At 45.5% G+C, this 18243-nt stretch overlaps 1 protein-coding gene across 2 annotated transcripts in view; it reads left to right on the plus strand.

Annotated features, from left to right (window-relative positions):
- tnni3k (TNNI3 interacting kinase) overlaps positions 1–18243 on the plus strand; it is a 176613-nt gene that overhangs the window by 92739 nt on the left and 65631 nt on the right. For both annotated transcript variants that reach the window (XM_063064821.1, XM_063064820.1), the window contains 2 exons: positions 11562–11756; positions 15574–15678. In XM_063064821.1, coding sequence (XP_062920891.1) covers positions 11562–11756; positions 15574–15678 — 300 coding nt within the window. The remainder of the gene's footprint in view (positions 1–11561; positions 11757–15573; positions 15679–18243) is intronic.

The following is an 18243-nucleotide window of genomic DNA, read 5'->3' on the forward strand; positions in this document are numbered from 1 at the left end:
ACGGGTTAGGGTTAGTAAGTTGTGGGCACCAGAGGCATGGTGAGACTTTCGGAGTGCTCCCAGCACATCCTCGAACTCTGGTAGTTGTTAATGGAAACAACACATTTCATATATGTTTCGATGTTTCCACAACACCATGAAACATAGGAGCAGAATTAGGCCATTCAGCCCATCGCATCTGCTCCACCATTCTATCATGGTTGATCCCCGATCCCATTCAACCCATACACCTATATACCTGTCTTCTCGCCATATCCTTTGATGCCCTGACCAATCAAGAAACTATCAACTTCTGCCTTAAATATACCCACAGACTTGACCTCCACCGCAGTCTGTGACAGAGCATTCCACAGATTCACTACTAAAAAATCTCCTCCTTATCTCTGTTCTGAAAGGTTACCCCTCAGCTTTGAGGCTGTGCCCTCTAGTTCTGGATACCCCCACCACAGGAAATATCTTCTCCATATCCACCTTAAATAGTCCTTTCAACATTCGGTAGGCTTCAATGAGATCCCCCCCCACATTCTTCTAAATTCCAGTGAGGGCAGCCCCAAAGCTGCCAAATACTCCTCGTGTTAACCCCTTCATTCCCAGAATCATCTTCGTGAACCTCTTCTGGACTCTCTCCAATGACAACACATCCTTTCTGAGATATGTGGCCTTAAACAGTTGACAATACTCTGAGTGCGGCCTGACTAGTGTCTCATAAAGGCTCAGCATTATCTCTTTGCTTTTATATTCTATTCCCCCTGAAATAAATGCCAATATTGCTTGTACCTTCTTCACCACAGACTCAATCTGTAAGTTAACCTCTGGGAGTCTTGCCCGAGAACTCCTAAGTCCCTTTGCACTTCTGAGTTTTGAATTTTCCACCTTGCTGCACCTTGTGAACTATTCTGAGAAACTTCAGCCATCTCTGCTCTGCCATGATCCCCACCAATGTGCTCCTCCATTCCACCTGGGCAAGCTCCTCTTGTACGTCTGTAATTCCCTTCATTCCATTGCAATGCTGATACATGTGAGTTATGCTTCTCCCTCTCAAAGTGCAGGATGAATTCAATCATATTATGATCACTGTCTCCTAAGGGTTCCTTTATCTTAAGCTCCCTAATAAGATCTGGGTTATTACACAACACCCAATCTAAGGTAACCTTTCCCCGAGTAGGCTCACACACAAGCTGCTCTAAAAAGCCATCTCACAGGCATTCAACAAATTCATTCTCTTGTGATCCAATGCCAACCTGATATTCCCAATCCCCTTCCATATTGAAGTTCCCATTACAATTGTGTCCTTGCCTTTATTCCATGCCTTTTCTAGTTACCTTTGCAACCTCAACCCCACATTTTTGCTACTATTTTGAGGCCTATATATGATCCCATAATGCCTGGGGAAGCTCCTCTCTCATGCCTCTGTAATTCCCTTCATTCCATTGCAATACTGATACATGAAACTTGTGCTACTCCCCCTCAAATTGCAGTCTGTATTGAATTTTCCCAATTCCCTTGCATATTGAAGTCCCCCATTACGAGTATGACATTATCCTTATTACAGGCCTTTCCCAGCTCCCTCTGCAATCTCAGCCCCACATCTTGGCTACTATTTGCAGGCCATGATTTCCATATTGTTTTATTTACCCTTGCAATTTCTTAACTCCAGCCCCAAAGATTCACCATTCTCTGACCCTATGTCACCTCTTTCTAAAGATGTAATTCCATCTCTTACCAACAGAGCCACACCACTCCCTGTGCCTTTCTGCCTGTCCTTCCGATACAAAGTATATCCTTTGATATTAAGCTCCCAACTCTGGCCTTCTTTCAGCCATGACTCAGTGATGCCCACAACATCATACTGACCAATCTCTAATTGCGCCACGAGTTCATCCACATTATTCCAAATGCCAGGTGCATTTAAACACTGCACCTTCAGCCCTGCTTTCTTCACCCTTTTGAATTTTGCCTCTGTGGTACAATTTCACTCTTTGCTCTGTCTGCATTTGTACCCAGTCATTGGCTTGTCCTTCCTTACATTCATGTTACACCCATCATCTACTTGTAAACCTGCTGGCTCATCCTCAGCTCTATCACACTGGTTCCCTTCCCCTGACATATTAGTTTTGATGTAGAAGTGACAAGCAAAGCTAATATTTAATCGTGATCTTTCATTGATGGGGTGTGCCAGTAGCTGGAGAGGATGTTATTGTTGTGCCATCACTATCTCACTATCCCAACGCCAGCAAAGACTCAGTGGGCCAAAAGTGGATAGTAAAGTTTTTTAAAGTAGAACATAGAAACATAGAAAACCTACAGCACAATACAGGCTCTTTGGCCCACAAAGCTGTGCCGAACATGTCCTTTTCTTAGAACTACCTAGACTTTACCCATAGTCCCCTATTTTTCTAAGATCCATGTAGACATCCAGGAGTCTCTTAAAAGACCCCATCGTTTCTGCCCCCACCACCGCCGCCGGCAGCCCATTCCACGCACTCTGCGCAAAAAAACTTACCCCTGACATCTCCTCTGTACCGACTTCCAAGCACCTTAAAACTATGCCCTCTTGTGCTAGCCATTTCAGCTCTGGGGAAAAGCCTCTGACTATCCACATGATCAATGCTTCTCATCATCTTATACACCTCTATCAGGTCACCTCTCATCCTCTGTTGCTCCAAGCAGAAAAGGCCAAGTTCTCATATTCTATTCTCATAGGGCATGCTCCCCAATCCAGGCAACATCCTTGTAAATCTCCTCTGTACCCTTTCCACGTCCCTCCTGTAGTGGGGCAACCAGAATTGAGCACAGTACTCCAAGTGGGGTCTGACCAGGGTCCTATATAGCTGCAACATTACCTCTCGTCTCTTAAACTCAATCCCACGATTGATGAAGGCCAATGCACTGTATGCCTTCTTAACCACAGAGTCAATCTCCATAGCAGCTTTGAGTGTTCTATGGATCCTTCTGATCCTTTGCACTGCCAAGAGTCTTGCCATTAATGCTATATTCTGCCATCGTATTTGACCTACCAAAATGAACCACCCCACACTTATCTGGGTTGAACTCCATCTGCCACTTCTCAGCCCAGTTTTGCATCCTATTGATGCCCCACTGTAACCTCTGACAACCCTCCACACTATCCACAACACCCCCAACCTTTGTGTCATCAGCAAATTTACTAACCCATCCTTCCACTTCCTCATCCGGTCATTTATAAAAATCACAAAGAGCAGGGGTCCCAGAACAGACCCCTGAGGCACACCACTGGTCACCGACCTCCATGCAGAATATGACCCATCTACAACCACTCTTTGCCTTCTGTGGGCAAGCCAGTTCTGGATCCACAAAGCAATGTCCCCTTGGATCCCATGCCTCCTTACTTTCTCAATAAGCCTTGCATGGGGTACCTTGTCAAATGCCTTGCTGAAATCCATATACACTACATCTACTGTTCTACCTTCAATGTGTTTAGTCACATTCTCAAAAATTCAATCAGGCTCTTAAGGCATGACCTGCCTTTGACAAAGCCATGTTGACTATTCCTAATCATATTATGCCTCTCCAAATGTTTATAAATCCTGCCTCTCAGAATCTTCTCCGTCAACTTACCAACCACTGAAGTAAGACTCACTGGCCTATAATTTCCTGGGCTATCCCTACTTCCTTTCTTGAATAAGGGAACAACATCCGCAACCCTCCAATCCTCTGGAACTTCTCCTGTCCTCATCGATGATGCAAAGATGATCGCCAGAGGCTCAGCAATCTCCTCCCTTGCTTCCCACAGTAGCCTGAGGTACATCCTGTCAGGTCTCGGTGACTTATCCAACTTGATGCTTTACAAAAACTCCAGCACATCCTCTTCCTTAATATCTACATGCTCAAGTTTTCAGTCCACTGCAAGTCATCCCTACCATCGACAAGATCCTTTTCTGCAGTGAATACTGAAGCAAAGTATTCATTAGGTACCTCTGCTATCTGCTCTGGTTCCATACACACTTTTCCACTGTCACAGTTGATTGGTCCTGTTCTCTCATGTCTTATCCTCTTGCTCTTCACGTACTTGTAGAATGCTTTGGGGTTTTCCTTAATCCTGTCTGCCAAGGCCTTCTCATGGTCCCTGCTGGCTCTCCTAATTTCATACTTAAGATCCTTCCTGCTTGCCTTATAATCTTCTAGATTCCTATCATTACCTAGTGTTTTGAACCTTTCATGATCTCTCCTTTTCTTCTTGACTAGATTTACAACAGCCTTTGTACACCATGGTTCCTGGACCCTATCCTTTCCATGTCTCATTGGAATGTACCTACTCAGAGCCCCACACAAATATCCTCTGAACATTTGCCACATTTCTTCTGTACATTTCCTTGAGAATGTCTGTTTCCAATTTATGCTTCCAAGTTCCTACCTAATTGCCTCATATTTCCCCTTACTCCAATTAAACGTTTCCCTAACTTGTCTGTTCCTATCCTTCTCCAATGCTATGGTAAAGGAGATAGAATTGTGATCACTATCTCCAAAATGCTTCCCCACTGACACCTGACCAGGTTCATTTCCCAATAAGAGATCAAGTACAGCCTCTCCTCTGTAGGCTTATCTACATATTGTGTCAAGAAACCTTCCTGAACACACCTAACAAACTCCACCCCAGTTTTAATTGGGGAAGGGCAAATTATGAGGTTATGAGGCTAAAAGGCTAGAACTTGCGGGTGTGAATTGGGATGATGTTTTTGCAGGGAAATGTACTATGGACATATGGTCGAAGTTTAGAGATCTCTTGCAGGATGTTAGGGATAAATTTGTCCCGGTAAGGAAGATAAAGAATGGTAGGGTGAAGGAACCATGGGTGACAAGGGAGGTGGAAAATCTAGTCAGGTGGAAGAAGGCAGCATACATGAGGTTTAGGAAGCAAGGATCAGATGGGTCTATTGAGGAATATAGGGAAGCAAGAAAGGAGCTTACGAAGGGGCTGAGGAGAGCAAGAAGGGGGCATAAAAAGGCCTTGGCGAGTAGGGTAAAGGAAAACCCCAAGGCATTCTTCAATTATGTGAAGAAAAAAGGATGACAGGAGTGAAGGTAGGACCAATTAGAGATAAAGGTGGGAAGATGTGCCTGGAAGTGAGCGAGGTCCTCAATGAATACTTCTCTTCGGTATTCACCAATGAGAGGGAACTTGATGACGATGAGGACAATATGAGTGAGGTTGATGTTCTGGAGCATGCAGATATTAAGGGAGAAGAGGTGTTGGAGTTGTTAAAATACATTAGGACAGATAAGTCCCTGGGGCCTGACGGAATATTCCCTAGGCTGCTCCACGAGGCGAGAGAAGAGATTGCTGAGCCTCTGGCTAGGATCTTTATATCCTCGTTGTCCACGGGAATGGTACCAGAGGATTGGAGGGAGGCGAATGTTGTCCCCTTGTTCAAAAAAGGTAGTAGGGATAGTCTGGATAATTATAGACCAGTAAGCCTTACGTCTGTGGTGGGAAAGCTGTTGGAAAAGATGCTTAGAGATAGGATATATAGGCATTTAGAGAATCATGGTCTGATCAGGGACAATCAGCATGGCTTTGTGAAGGGCAGATCATGTCTAACAAGTCTGATAGAGTTCTTTGAGGAGGTGACCAGGCATATAGATGAGGGTAGTGCAGTGGATGTGATCTATATGAATTCCAGCAAGGCATTTGACAATGTTCCAAATGGTAGGCTTATTCAGAAAGTCAGAAAGCATGGGATCCAGGGAAGTTTGGCCAGGTGGATTCAGTATTGGCTTGCCTGCAGAAGGCAGAGGGTGGTGGTGGAGGGAGTACATTCAGATTGGAGGATCGTGACTAGTGGTGTCCCACAAGGATCTGTTCTGGGACCTCTACTTTTCGTGATTTTTATTTACGACCCGGATGTGGGGGTAGAACGGTGGGTTGGCAAGTTTGCAGATGACACAAAGGTTGGTGGTGTTGTAGATAGTGTAGAGGATTGTCAAAGATTGCAGAGAGACATTGATGGGATGCAGAAGTGGGCTGAGAAGTGGCAGATGGAGTTCAACCCGGAGAAGTGTGAGGTGGTACACTTTGGAAGGACAAACTCCAAGGCAGAGTACAAAGTAAATGGCAGGATACCTGGTAGTGTGGAGGAGCAGAGGGATCTGGGGGTACATGTCCACAGATGCTTGAAAGTTGCCTCACAGGTAGATAGTGTAGTTAAGAAAGCTTATGGGGTGTTAGCTTTCATCATAAGTCAAGAGATAGAGTTCAAAAGTCGCGATGTAATGATGCAGCTCTATAAAACTCTGGTTAGGCCACACTTGGAGTACTGTGTCCAGTTCTGGTCACCTTACTATAGGAACGATGTGGAAGCATTGGAAAGGGTACAGAGGAGATTTACCAAGATGCTGCCTGGTTTAGAGAGTATGGATTATGATCAGAGATTAAGGCTTTACTCTTTGGAGAGAAGGAGGATGAGAGGAGACATGATAGATGTGTACAAGATAATAAGAGGAATAGATAGAGTGGATAGCCAGCGCCTCTTCCTCAGGGCACCACTGCTCAATACATGGCTTTAGGGTAAGGGGTGGGAAGTTCAAGGGGGATATTAGAGGAAGGCTTTTTTACTCATAGAGTGGTTGGTGCGTGGAATGCACTGCCCGAGTCGGTGGTGGAGCACGTACACTAGTGAAGTTTAAGAGACTACTAGACAGGTATATGGTGGAATTTAAGGTGGGGGGTTATATGGGAAGCAGGGTTTGAGGGTCAGCACAACATTGTGGGCCGAAGGGCCTGTAATGTGCTGTACTATTCTATGTTCTATGTTCTAAACCCCTCACTCTAGGGCAGCGGTCCCCAACCACTGGGCCGCGGACCTGTACCGGGCCTCAAAGCCTGTGCTACCAGGCCACGAGGAAACGATATGAGTCAGCTGCACCTTTCCTCATTCGCTTTCACGCACTGTTGAACTTGAACATAGGGTTGCCAACTGTCCCGTATTTGCCAGGATATTCCGAATGTTGGGCTAAATTGGTTTGTCCCATACGGGACCGCCCTTGTCCCGTATTTCCCCTAAGGTAGAGCGTTCCTATGAAACCTTTCATGCCGAAATGGCGTAAAGTGAAGAAGCAATTACCATTAATTTATATGGGAATAATTTTTGAGCGTGCCCAGACCCAAAAAATAACCTACCAAATCGTACCAAATAACATATAAAACCGTAATAACACTAACATATAGTAAAAGCAGGAATGATATGATAAATACACAGACTGTGTAAAGTAGAAATAATGTATGTACAGTGTAGTCGGGAAGATTAAGCCAAAACCGACTTGTGGAAAAAGAAAATCGTCAAGGTGCCCGTGCAAGGCTTCATGGTCATGGTAGTCTTTCCTGGGGTAAAGTGTCCCACATTTGACTGCTACTTTTGTCCCTTATTTGGGAGTGAGAAAGTTGGCAACTCTAACTGTAAAAGACATGTTGAGGTGAGTTTAACCCTACTTGAACACCCCCCCCCCAAGTCGGCTGGTCCGCAAGATTATTGTCAATATTAAACCGGTCAGCGGTGCAGAAAAGGTTGGGGGCCCCTGCCCTAGGGAGATGCCAATCAATATTTGGGCAAATAAAATCTCCCACCACAACAATCCTGTTATTATTACTCCTTTCCAGAATTTGTCTCCCTATCTGCTCCTCGATGTCCCTGTTACTATTGGGTGGTCTATAAGAAACACCCAGTAGAGTTATTGACCCCTTCCTGTTCCTAACCTCCACCCACAGAGACTCCGTAGACAATCCCTCATGACTTCCTCCTTTTCTGCAGCCTTGACACAATCTCTGATCAATGGTACCACACCCCCACCTCTTTTGTCTCCTCCATCCTTCCTGAAAAATCTAAAGCCTGGCACTCGAAGTAGCCATTCCTGCCCCTGAGCCATCCAAGTCTGTAATGGCCACAACATCATAGCTCCAAGTGCTGATCTATGCTGTAAGCTCATCTGCTTTATTCATAATCATCCTTGCATTAAAATAGACATCTCAAACCATCGGTCTGAACATGTCCCTTTTCTATCACCTGCCTATCCTCCCATTCGCACTGTCTCCAAGCTTTCTCTATTTCTGAGCCAACTTCCCTTTCTTCTGTCACTTCAGTTCAGTTCCCACCCCCCAGCAATTCTAGTTTAAACTCTCCCCCTAGCCTTAGCAAACCTTCCCACGGGGATATTATTGGTTCCCCTCAGATTCAAGTGCAACCCGTCCTTTTTGTACAGTCACACCTGCCCCAGAAGAGGTCCCAATGATCTAGAAATCTGAATCCCTGCCCCCTGCTCCAATCCCTCAGCCATGCATTTATCCTCCACCCCTCATTCTATTCCTAAACTCACTGTTACGTGGCATAGGCAGTAATCCCGAGATTACTACCTTTGAGGTCCTGCTTCTCAACTTCCTTCCTAACTCCCTGTAGTCTGTTTTCAGGACCTCCTCCCTTTTCCTACCTATGTTGTTGGTACCAGTATGTACAACAACCTCTGGCTGTTCTGCTTCCCACTTCAAGATAGCGTGGACATGATCAGAAACATCCTGGCCCCTGGGAGGTAAACTACCATCCGTATTTCTTTCCTGCGTCCACAGAATCCTGTTTGACCCCCTATCTATAGAGTCCCCTATCACTGCTGCCATCCTCTTCCTTTCCCTACCCTTCTGTGCCAGAGGCGCAACCACTGTTACTTCCCCCAGGTAGGCCGTTCCCCCCAACAGTACTCAAGCAGGAATACTTATTGTTAAGGGAGACAGACCCAGGGGTGCTCTCTAGTACCTGTTTCTTGCCCTTCCCTCTTCTCTGTCTCCTGTAGTCCCAGAGTGACTACCTGCTCCTCTCTATCACCTCCTCACTCTCCCTGAGCAGACGAAGATCATCGAGCTGAATCTCCAGTTCCCTAACGCGGTCTCTAAGGAGCTGCAGCTCGATGCACCTGGTGCAGATGTGGTCGTCCAGGAGGCTGGGAGACACCAGGACCTCCCACATCTGACACTGAGCACAGAAAACCAGCCTCGCACACATACTTTCTGTCCTTATTTTAAACAGATAACCTACCTGGCCTCAACCCTTTATCGCCAAAACCCTGTTGAGCCAAAGCCTTCCTACTCGGTCTCCCTCGACTCTGTCGCCCGCTCCTCCGATGCCCACTCTGTAAACATGTCTTCTTTTTAAACTCTTCCCGCTGTTCTCACTGGCTGACTTCCACGTGCTTGCGCAGTTGTGCCCCGTTCAAACCGCTGAAGAAATAAGTATGTTAAAAACAAAAGAGAAATGAGAGTGGATATAGGATTGCTAGAAAATGAGGCAGGAGAAATAATAATGGGGGACAAGGAGATGGTAGATGAACTAAATGAGTATTTTGCGTCAGTCTTCATTGTGGAAGACACCAGCAGTATGCCTGTTGTTGTAGTGTGTGAAGGAAGAGAAGTGGGTAGAGTTACTGTTACAAGAGAGATGGTGCTCAAAAATCTGAAAGACCTAAAGGTACATAAGTCACTCGGACCAGAGGAACAGCACCCTAGGGTTCTGAAAGAGATAGCGTTAGAAATTGTGGCATTAGAAATTATCTTTCAAAAAATCATTGGACTCTGGCATGGTGCCAGAGGACTGGAAAATTGTAAATGTTACTCCACTCTTTAATAAAGGAGGAAGGCAGCAGAAAGGAAATTATAGACCGGTTAGCCTGACCTCAGTGGCTGGGAAGATGTTAGAGACAATTGTTAAGGATGAGGTGATGGAATACTTGGTGACACAGGACAAGGTAGTACAAAGTCAGCATGGTTTCCTTCAGGGAAAATCTTGCCAGACGAACCTGTTGGAATTCTTTGAGGAAATTACAAGTAAAGGGGATGCAGTGGATGTTGTATATTTGGGCTTTCAGAAGGCCTTTGACAAGGTGCAACACAAGGCTGCTTACCAAGTTAAGAGCCCATGGTATTACAGGAAAGTTACTAACATGGTTATAGCATTGGCTGGTTGGTAGGAGGCAGCGAGTGGGAATAAAAGGATCCTTTTCTGGTTGGCTGCCAGTGGCTGGTGGTGTTCCGCAGGGGTCGATGTTGGGATCACTTCTTTTAATGCTGTATATAAATGATTTAGATGATGGAACAGATGGCTTTATTGCCAAGTTTGCAGATGATATGAAGACTGGTGGAGGGAGAGGTAGTGTTGAGGAAACAGGGAGGATACAGATTAGGAGAATGGGCAAGAAAGTGGCAAATGAAATACAATGTTGGAAAATGCATGGCCATGCACTTTTGTAGTAGAAATAAATGTGCAGATTATTTTCCAAACAGGGAGAAAATCCAAGAATATGAGATGCAAAGGGACTTTGGAGTCCTTGTACAGAATACCCTGAAGGTTAGCTTGTAGGTTGAGTCAGTGGTGAGGAAGGTAAATGCCATGTTAGCATTCATTTCAAGAAGTCTATAATACAAGAGCAAGGAAAGGCACTGGTGAGGCCTCACCTTGAGTATTGTGAACAGTTTTGGGCCCCTCATCTTAGAAAAGATGTGCTGGCATTGGAGAGGGTCCAGAGGAGGTTTACAAGGATGATTCCAGGAATGAAAGGGTTATCATACAAGGAATGTTTGATGGCTCTGGGTCTGTACTGGCTGGAATTCAGAAGGATGAGGGGGGATCTGATTGAAACCTTTCAAATGTTGAAAGGATGTTTCCCATGGTGGGAGAGTCTCGGACAAGACGGCACAGCCTCAGGGTAGAGGGGCGCCCTTTCAAAACAGAGATGCGGAGAAATTTCTTTAGCCAAAGGGTGGTGAATTTGAGGCATCTGTTACCACATGAAGCTGTGGAGGCCAGGTTGTTGGGTGTATTTATGGCAGAGATTTATAGGTTCTTGACTGGACATGGTTACAGGGAGAAGGCCGGGAACTGAGGTTGAGGAAGAGATAAAGAAAAAGGATCAGCCTTGATTGAATGGCGGAGCAGACTCGATGGGCCTGATGGCCTAATTCAGCTCCTATGTCTTATTGTCTTATGGTCTTTATGGTGACCTGGGGGGTATATTTTTCACAGAGGATGGCGGGTATATGAAACGAGTAGTCAGAGGAAGTGGTAGAGGAGGATGCAGTTACATTTAAAAGCTGTTTGGACAGGTACGTGGATAGAAGAAGGTTAAAGTTAAATCAAGATTAGTTTTATTTGTCAGGTGTACATTGAAATATCAAAACATACCGTGAAACATTTCATTTTCATCATTATCTGTGATGTGCTGAGTGCAGCCCATAAACATCACCATGCTTCCAGCAACAACGTAGCACGTCAACCACTCAATAACCCTAACCCGTACATCTTTCTGGGATGTGGGAGGAAACCAGGGCACCTGGAGGAAACCTGTGCAGACACGGGGGCGAATATACAAACTCTGTACAGACAGTGGTGGTAATTGAGCACCGATCACTGGTACTAAAAGGTGTTATGCTTATCACTACGTTACTGACATCCTTTGATATCTGTCGTTCCTGGACTTCATATCACTCCCTGAGGACTCCGTTTCCGTGTGTGTCTGTGGTTCACTGCCGCAACTTTCTTCCTCCCCAGATATCGCGCTAACACCTTCTGCTCCAAGTCTGACGTTGATATGTTCTGCCGCGAGGTGTCCATCCTCTGCCGTCTGAACCACCCGTGTGTGATCCAGTTCGTCGGCGCCTGCCTCAGCGACCCCAGTCAGTTCGCCATCGTCACTCAGTACATCTCCGGTGGCTCCCTGTTCTCCCTCCTGCACGAACAGAAGAGGTACAGCCTCTCCTCACTAACCTTCTCCAGGCTTTGCTCTTGTGGAGTTTACCAGCTGGAGCAGGCCCTTCAGCCCATTCTGCCTGGCCTAGTCCTGTGGAGTGTCAGTATGAGAGAGAGGAAGGAAGAGTGTGCACAAGAAAGAGTGTGAGACAGATTGGCTGTTTTTGACATAGTCTTTGTGTAAGACAGAGAGAGTGTGTGTGTTTGCAAGGGGGGCTGTGCGCAAGACAGTCTGTGTGAGACAGAGAGAGAGAGTGTGTGTTTGTGAGACAGAGAATGTGAGAGACAAGTGGGTGTGTCTGTGAGACTGTCTATGTGTAAGAGAGTGTGTGAGAGAGAGTGGAAGATAATCTGTGTAAGACAGAGAGAGGGAGCGAGAGACAGAGATGCCCATTCAAGTGCCTATATGAGTGTCATGAATGGCTGTCTTCTATTTGCCACCTCCACCAACCAGGCAGCACATTCCAAGCACTTACCACACTCTGTAAAGATACTTGCCCCTCGCATCTCACCTTAAATGCATGCCCTCTGGTATTAAACATTTCAACCCTGGGAAAAAGATACTGACTGTCTACTCTCATAATCTTATAAACCTCTGAGATATTTCATCAGCCTCTGCCATTCCAGAGGAAACAACCCGAGTTTGTCCAACCCTCTGTTATAGCACATGTTTGCTGATGATACAAAGGTTGGAGGTGTAGTAGACAGTGAGGAAGGTTTTCAGAGCCTGCAGAGGGACTTGGACCAGCTGGAAAAATGGGCTGGAAAATGGCAGATGGAGTTTAATACTGACAAGTGTGAGGTATTGCACGTTGGAAGGACAAACCAACGTAGAACATACAGGGTTAATGGTAAGGCACTGAGGAGTGCAGTGGAACAGAGGGATCTGGAAATACAGATACAAAATTCCCTAAAAGTGTCGTCACAGGTAGATAGGGTCGTAAAGAGAGCTTTTGGTACATTGGCCTTTATTAATTGAAGTATTGAGTATAAGAGCTCGAATGTTATGATGAAGTTGTATAAGGCATTGGTGAGGCCGAATCTGGAGTATTGTGTTCAGTTTTGGTCACCAAATTACAGGAAGGATATAAATAAGGTTGAAAGAGTGCAGAGAAGGTTTACAAGGATGTTGCCAGGACTTGAGAAACTCAGTTACAGAAGAAGGTTGAATAGGTTAGGACTTTATTCCCTGGAGCGTAGAAGAATGAGGGGAGATTTGATAGAGGTATATAAAATTATGATGGGTATAGATAGAGTGAATGCAAGCAGGCTTTTTCCACTGAGGCAAGGGGAGAAAAAAACCAGAGGACATGGGTTAAGGGTGAGGGGGGAAAAGTTTAAAGGGAACATTAGAGGGGGCTTCTTCACACAGAGAGTGGTGGGAGTATGGAATGAGCTGCCAGACGAGGTGGTAAATGTGGGTTTTTTTTTAACATTTAAGAATAAATTGGACAGATACATGGATGGGAGGTGTATGGAGGGATATGGTCCGTGTGCAGGTCAGTGGGACTGGGCAGAAAATGGTTCGGCACAGCCAAGAAGGGCCAAAGGGCCTGTTTCTGTGCTGTAGTTTCTATGGTTCTATGATTCTATGGTTCTATGTCCTTTAATCGAGGCAGTAGCCAGGTAAACCTCTCCAGTGCCTCAACATCCTTCCTCTAGAGGGGTGACCAGAACTGTATGCAAAACTCCAAATGTGGCCGAACCAGAGTTTTATGAAGTTGCAACATAACCAATTGACTTCTTACTAACAGAAGCAAAAGCAAGCATTGCAGCCTTCTGAACCACCCTACTGACCTGTGGAGCCAATTTCATGGAACTATGAACTCGGACCCCAAGACCCCTCTGCTCATCAACACTGTTGAGGGCTCTGCCATTAGCAATGATTACTGTCTTTTTACATTGGTTCTCCCAAAGTGCAAAACCTCATATTTCATCATGCAAAACTCCACCTGCCATTTCTTCATCCATACCTACAACTGATCTATATCCCACTGTATTCTTTGCCGGTCTTCTACGCTATCCATAACACCACCAATTTTCATATCAACTGCAAACTTACTAACGCACCATCCACGTTTTCCTCCAGGTGATTTTATAAATATCACAAACAATCCTGGTGAGGGAAACTTCCGTAAACTAAAGTGAAATGTTGAAGTGATGGTTCTGGGTGGCAAAATGGGTGAGAATGGTAGGAGAGTGCACTTTGGGCATCTTTTAAGAGACCTCAGGCAGCAGACGCAGGAGGAACTCTGAATCGAGCAGCATCTGTTGGGAAGGGGGAATGAAATCAGAATCTTTTTTTGCTATTTGCATGATTTGGCACAGAACTGTCTCTGTGGCTGTGGCCTGCTCTCATTGACACAATAATAAACTGAACTGGCTGTCACTCCTCAACCGTTTCGTGGACTCGGCATTTTGATATTTAATATGCTGTGTGTATTTTGCTTGCTTTTCGCTGTTTGTGTGATTTGTTCTTTTTCATGCATTGGGAGTTTGATTGAATTGTTTCCATGGTGTTTCTTTGTTTTGTGGCTGTCTGTGGGAGAACGAATCTCAAGGGCTGTATACTGTATAAACTTTGATAAAAATGTACTTTTAACTTTGAGAATCAGGTTTAATGTCACTGACATAACAAGTTCAAGTTCAAATTTACTTTTCACTCAAGCATGCGTATGAATAGAGCCAACTGAAATGGCATACCTGCTGGGCACAGTGCAAAACACAGAACCAACGGTCACACAAAGTACAGAACACATATAGTTACAATAGCAGAAAATATACAGTCACAAAAAAACAAAAAATAAACCTAAATGCGTTGTTCTTCAGAAGCAGTACATTGCAATGCATAAAATACGTAAATCACAAACCCTAAAGCAAAATAGTGACATTGTGTTCATGGGTTGATTCATTGTCCATTCAAAAACCTGATGGTGGTGAGAAAGAAGCTGTGCCAAAAACACTGACTGTGGATCTTTCTTGAAACATTGAATCTATTGTCAGTGTTTTGTGCTGAAGCTTTGCATCAGGACTGTATCTACGGGTGGGTGCCCAGAACAGTGTTGGAATATTCCACAGACTGGGTGGAGGGGAGGCTGGGACCCTCAGGTGATGAGGGAGAGAGCCGAGATGATGGAGAGGGGCATGGGAATACTTCAGTGATATTCGAGCGAAGTGTAGGGAGCAGATTCGCCAAACAGAGGGAGAATATAACGGACAAAGAGATGAGAAAAGTAGATACAGATTCAGATTTATTTATCAGAGGTATATGTTAATGTAACTCTGCCATGGACAGTCCCAAGCTTGGCTGCAAAACAAAGAGGATAGGAGGATTGGGCATTCAGCTAGCAACTCCATCCCGTTAAAAACCCAGAGCTACAGAAGTCGTTTGAAATTGTGACCTCTCTCTCTCTGTTTGAAATTGTGACCTCTCTCTGTCTGTCTGAAATTGGGACCTCTCTCTGTCTGTTTGAAATTGGGGCCTCGTTCTGTCTGTTTGAAATTGGGGCCTCTCTCTGTCTGTTTGAAATTGGGGCCTCGTTCTGTCTGTTTGAAATTGGGGCCTCTCTCTGTCTGTTTGAAATTGGGGCCTCGTTCTGTCTGTTTGAAATTGGGGCCTCTCTCTGTCTGTTTGAAATTGGGGCCTCTCTCTGTCTGTTTGAAATTGGGGCCTCGTTCTGTCTGTTTGAAATTGGGGCCTCGTTCTGTCTGTTTGAAATTGGGCCTCTCTCTCTCTGTTTGAAATTGGGACCACTCTCTCTCCAGAATTTTTTTGCCACTTATTCAGTTTTTGTCTTATTTCCTCGATCAACAGAATTATTGACCTTCAGTCCAAGCTAATCATCGCGATCGATGTGGCCAAAGGAATGGAATACCTTCACAACCTAACTCAGCCCATCATCCACAGAGACCTGAACAGGTACAGGGCCCTAAGCTCTGGGAGTGGAGGAGGTAATGAGGGCTGGGGGGTGGTGGAGGCAGGGACAGCCACCATATCCAGCAGATATCGTGGCTCACACTTTGATTGGCAAGGTGGAGAGGACAATGGAATAAGTGCTGGGTAATTGTGTTCGTGTAGATGGGTAATGCATGTTCAGCATTGACATGGTGGGCTGAATGGCTGTATCACTCCACTTTGCTAATGACTAAATGGGAAGTGATGCACTTTGGAAGCAGTACTGATGCTAGGATATTCGTGACTGACAGAGCCCAGGGGAGTACTGAGGAGCAGAGGGACCTTGGAACACAGGTCCACAGATCCTTAAAGGTGGAAACACATGTACATAATGTGGTAAGGAAGTCATATGGGACACTGTCCTACATTAAGTGCAGACTTAGGGAGGTTCTGCAACACATACGAAATGCTGGCGGAAATCAGCAGGTCAGGCAGCATCTTCAGAAATGAATAAACAGTCAACATTTTGTGCTGAGACCCTTCAGGACTGGAAAGGAAGGGGGCAGAAATCAGAATTAGAAGGTGGGGGGAGGGGAAAGAGTTGGCAGGTGAGAGGTGAGACCAGGTGGGTGGATGGGGGAGAGGGGATGAAGTAAGATGTTAGGTGGAAAAGGTAAAGGGCTGAAGAAGGAGGAGGAATCTGACAGAAGAGGAGGGTGGACGATGGAAGAAGGGGGAGGAGGAGGGGCACCGTGGGGAGATGATGGGCCGGTGAGGGGAAGAGAAGCCGTGAGAGAGGAGCCAGAATGAGGAATGAGAAAAGAGAGAATGAGGAGGGGTTGAAATTACCGGAAGTTTGAGTAATCGATGTTCATGCCATCAGGTTGGAGGCCACCCAGATACAATATGAGGTGTTGCTCCTCCAACCTGAGTGTGGCTTCATCATTACTGTAGAGGAAGCCATGGACAGACATGTTGGAATGGGGATGGAAAATGAGGTTTGGAAGTGAATGCATGAGGCTTGTTTGGTAAGTTTGCAGATGACGTGAAATCAGGAGGTTTTGTTTATAGTGAAGAAGGTTATTGTAGATTACAGGGGGATCTTAATCAGTTAGGGAAGTGGGCTAAGAAGTGGCAAATGGTCTTCAATACAGGTAAGTGTGAGATGAAGCAGTCTGGAAAGTCAAACTAGTGTAGGACATTGTGTCAGTGGAGAACTAGGGATTGTAATGGAACAGGGGGATCTAGGAATCCATTGGAAGTGGTGTCATGGGTAGACAGGGTGGGGAAAATGGCTTTTAGTACCCTGACCTTCATCAGCTCGGTGACTGAGTATTGGAGAATGTTGCGGTAGTACAGAATAAGTCATTGGTGAGGATGCACTGGGAGTGCTATGTATGCTTTGGGTTACCCTGTTATAGGAAAGGTAGGATTAAACTGGAAAAGATTTACAAGGTAGCTGCCAGGACTGGAGGGCCTGAGTCACAGGGAGAGGTTGCCTAGGTGAGATCTTCAATCCTTAGAGCATAGAGACAACCTTATAGAAATCTTTAGAATTATGAAAGGCATAGATACGGTGGGTGGTAATGTCCTTTCCCCAGGGTAGGGGAGACCAAAACTAGAAAGCATGGGTTTAGAATGAGAGGGGAGAGATTTTAAAGGGAGCTGAGGGGCAACTTTTCATTCAGAAAGTAGTGATATATGGAACGAGCTGCCAGAGGGACTGGTTCAGCAGTGTAATTGAAGAAGTATTTGGATAGGTCCAGGGAGGGACAAGCCTTGTGGAGGATATGTACCGAATGCAGGAAATTAGGGTTAGCTATGTGGGCATGGTGGTTAGCATAGACTGGTTGGGCCGAGTGGCCTTTTTCCATGTTGTATTGCTCAGCAGTATGACTCGGAAACCTGAGGGGTAGGTGTAGGGTATCTGGAGTGAGCCAGTGGAACTGGTGGAGGCAGATGTGTTTACAGCATTCAAGAGGCTTTTGGGCAAATACATGCGTTGGAAAGGAGCAGAGGGATATGGACTTAATACAGGCAAGTGGGATGAACGTAGGTCAACATCACGGTCAGCCCGGACAAGGTGGACTAAAGGCCTCTTTCTGTGCAGCACTGTTCTCTGGTCGTGTGAGCTGCTAGGGAGACACTGAACATAGAACAGTACAAGTCATTCAGCCCAATATGATGTGCAGAACCAAGCCAATTAATCAGTAATCAAATGGCTAACTAAACTAATTCCCTAATGCCTACACAATCACCATAGCCCTTCATTTTCCTAATATTCATGGTCTAAACTTCTCTTAAAAGTGTCTAACGTATCTGCCATCCCGGCAGCACATTCCAGGTACCCACCACAAGTAAGAGGAACTTGTCCCTCACATCTCCTTTGAATTTACCCCCTCTCACCTTAAATGCATGCTCTCTGTGACCCTAGGCTCTACTCAGTCTGTGCCCCTCGTAACCCAAGTTTGTCCAAACTCGCAATAGCCCATGCACTCTAATCCAGGCAGCATCCTGGTCAACTTCTTCTGCACCCTCTCCGAAGCCTCGACATCCTTCCGATAATGGGATGACCAGAACTCCAGATGA

This window comes from Mobula hypostoma, chromosome 12 (assembly GCF_963921235.1).
Source record: "Mobula hypostoma chromosome 12, sMobHyp1.1, whole genome shotgun sequence".
Lineage (NCBI taxonomy): Eukaryota > Metazoa > Chordata > Chondrichthyes > Myliobatiformes > Myliobatidae > Mobula > Mobula hypostoma.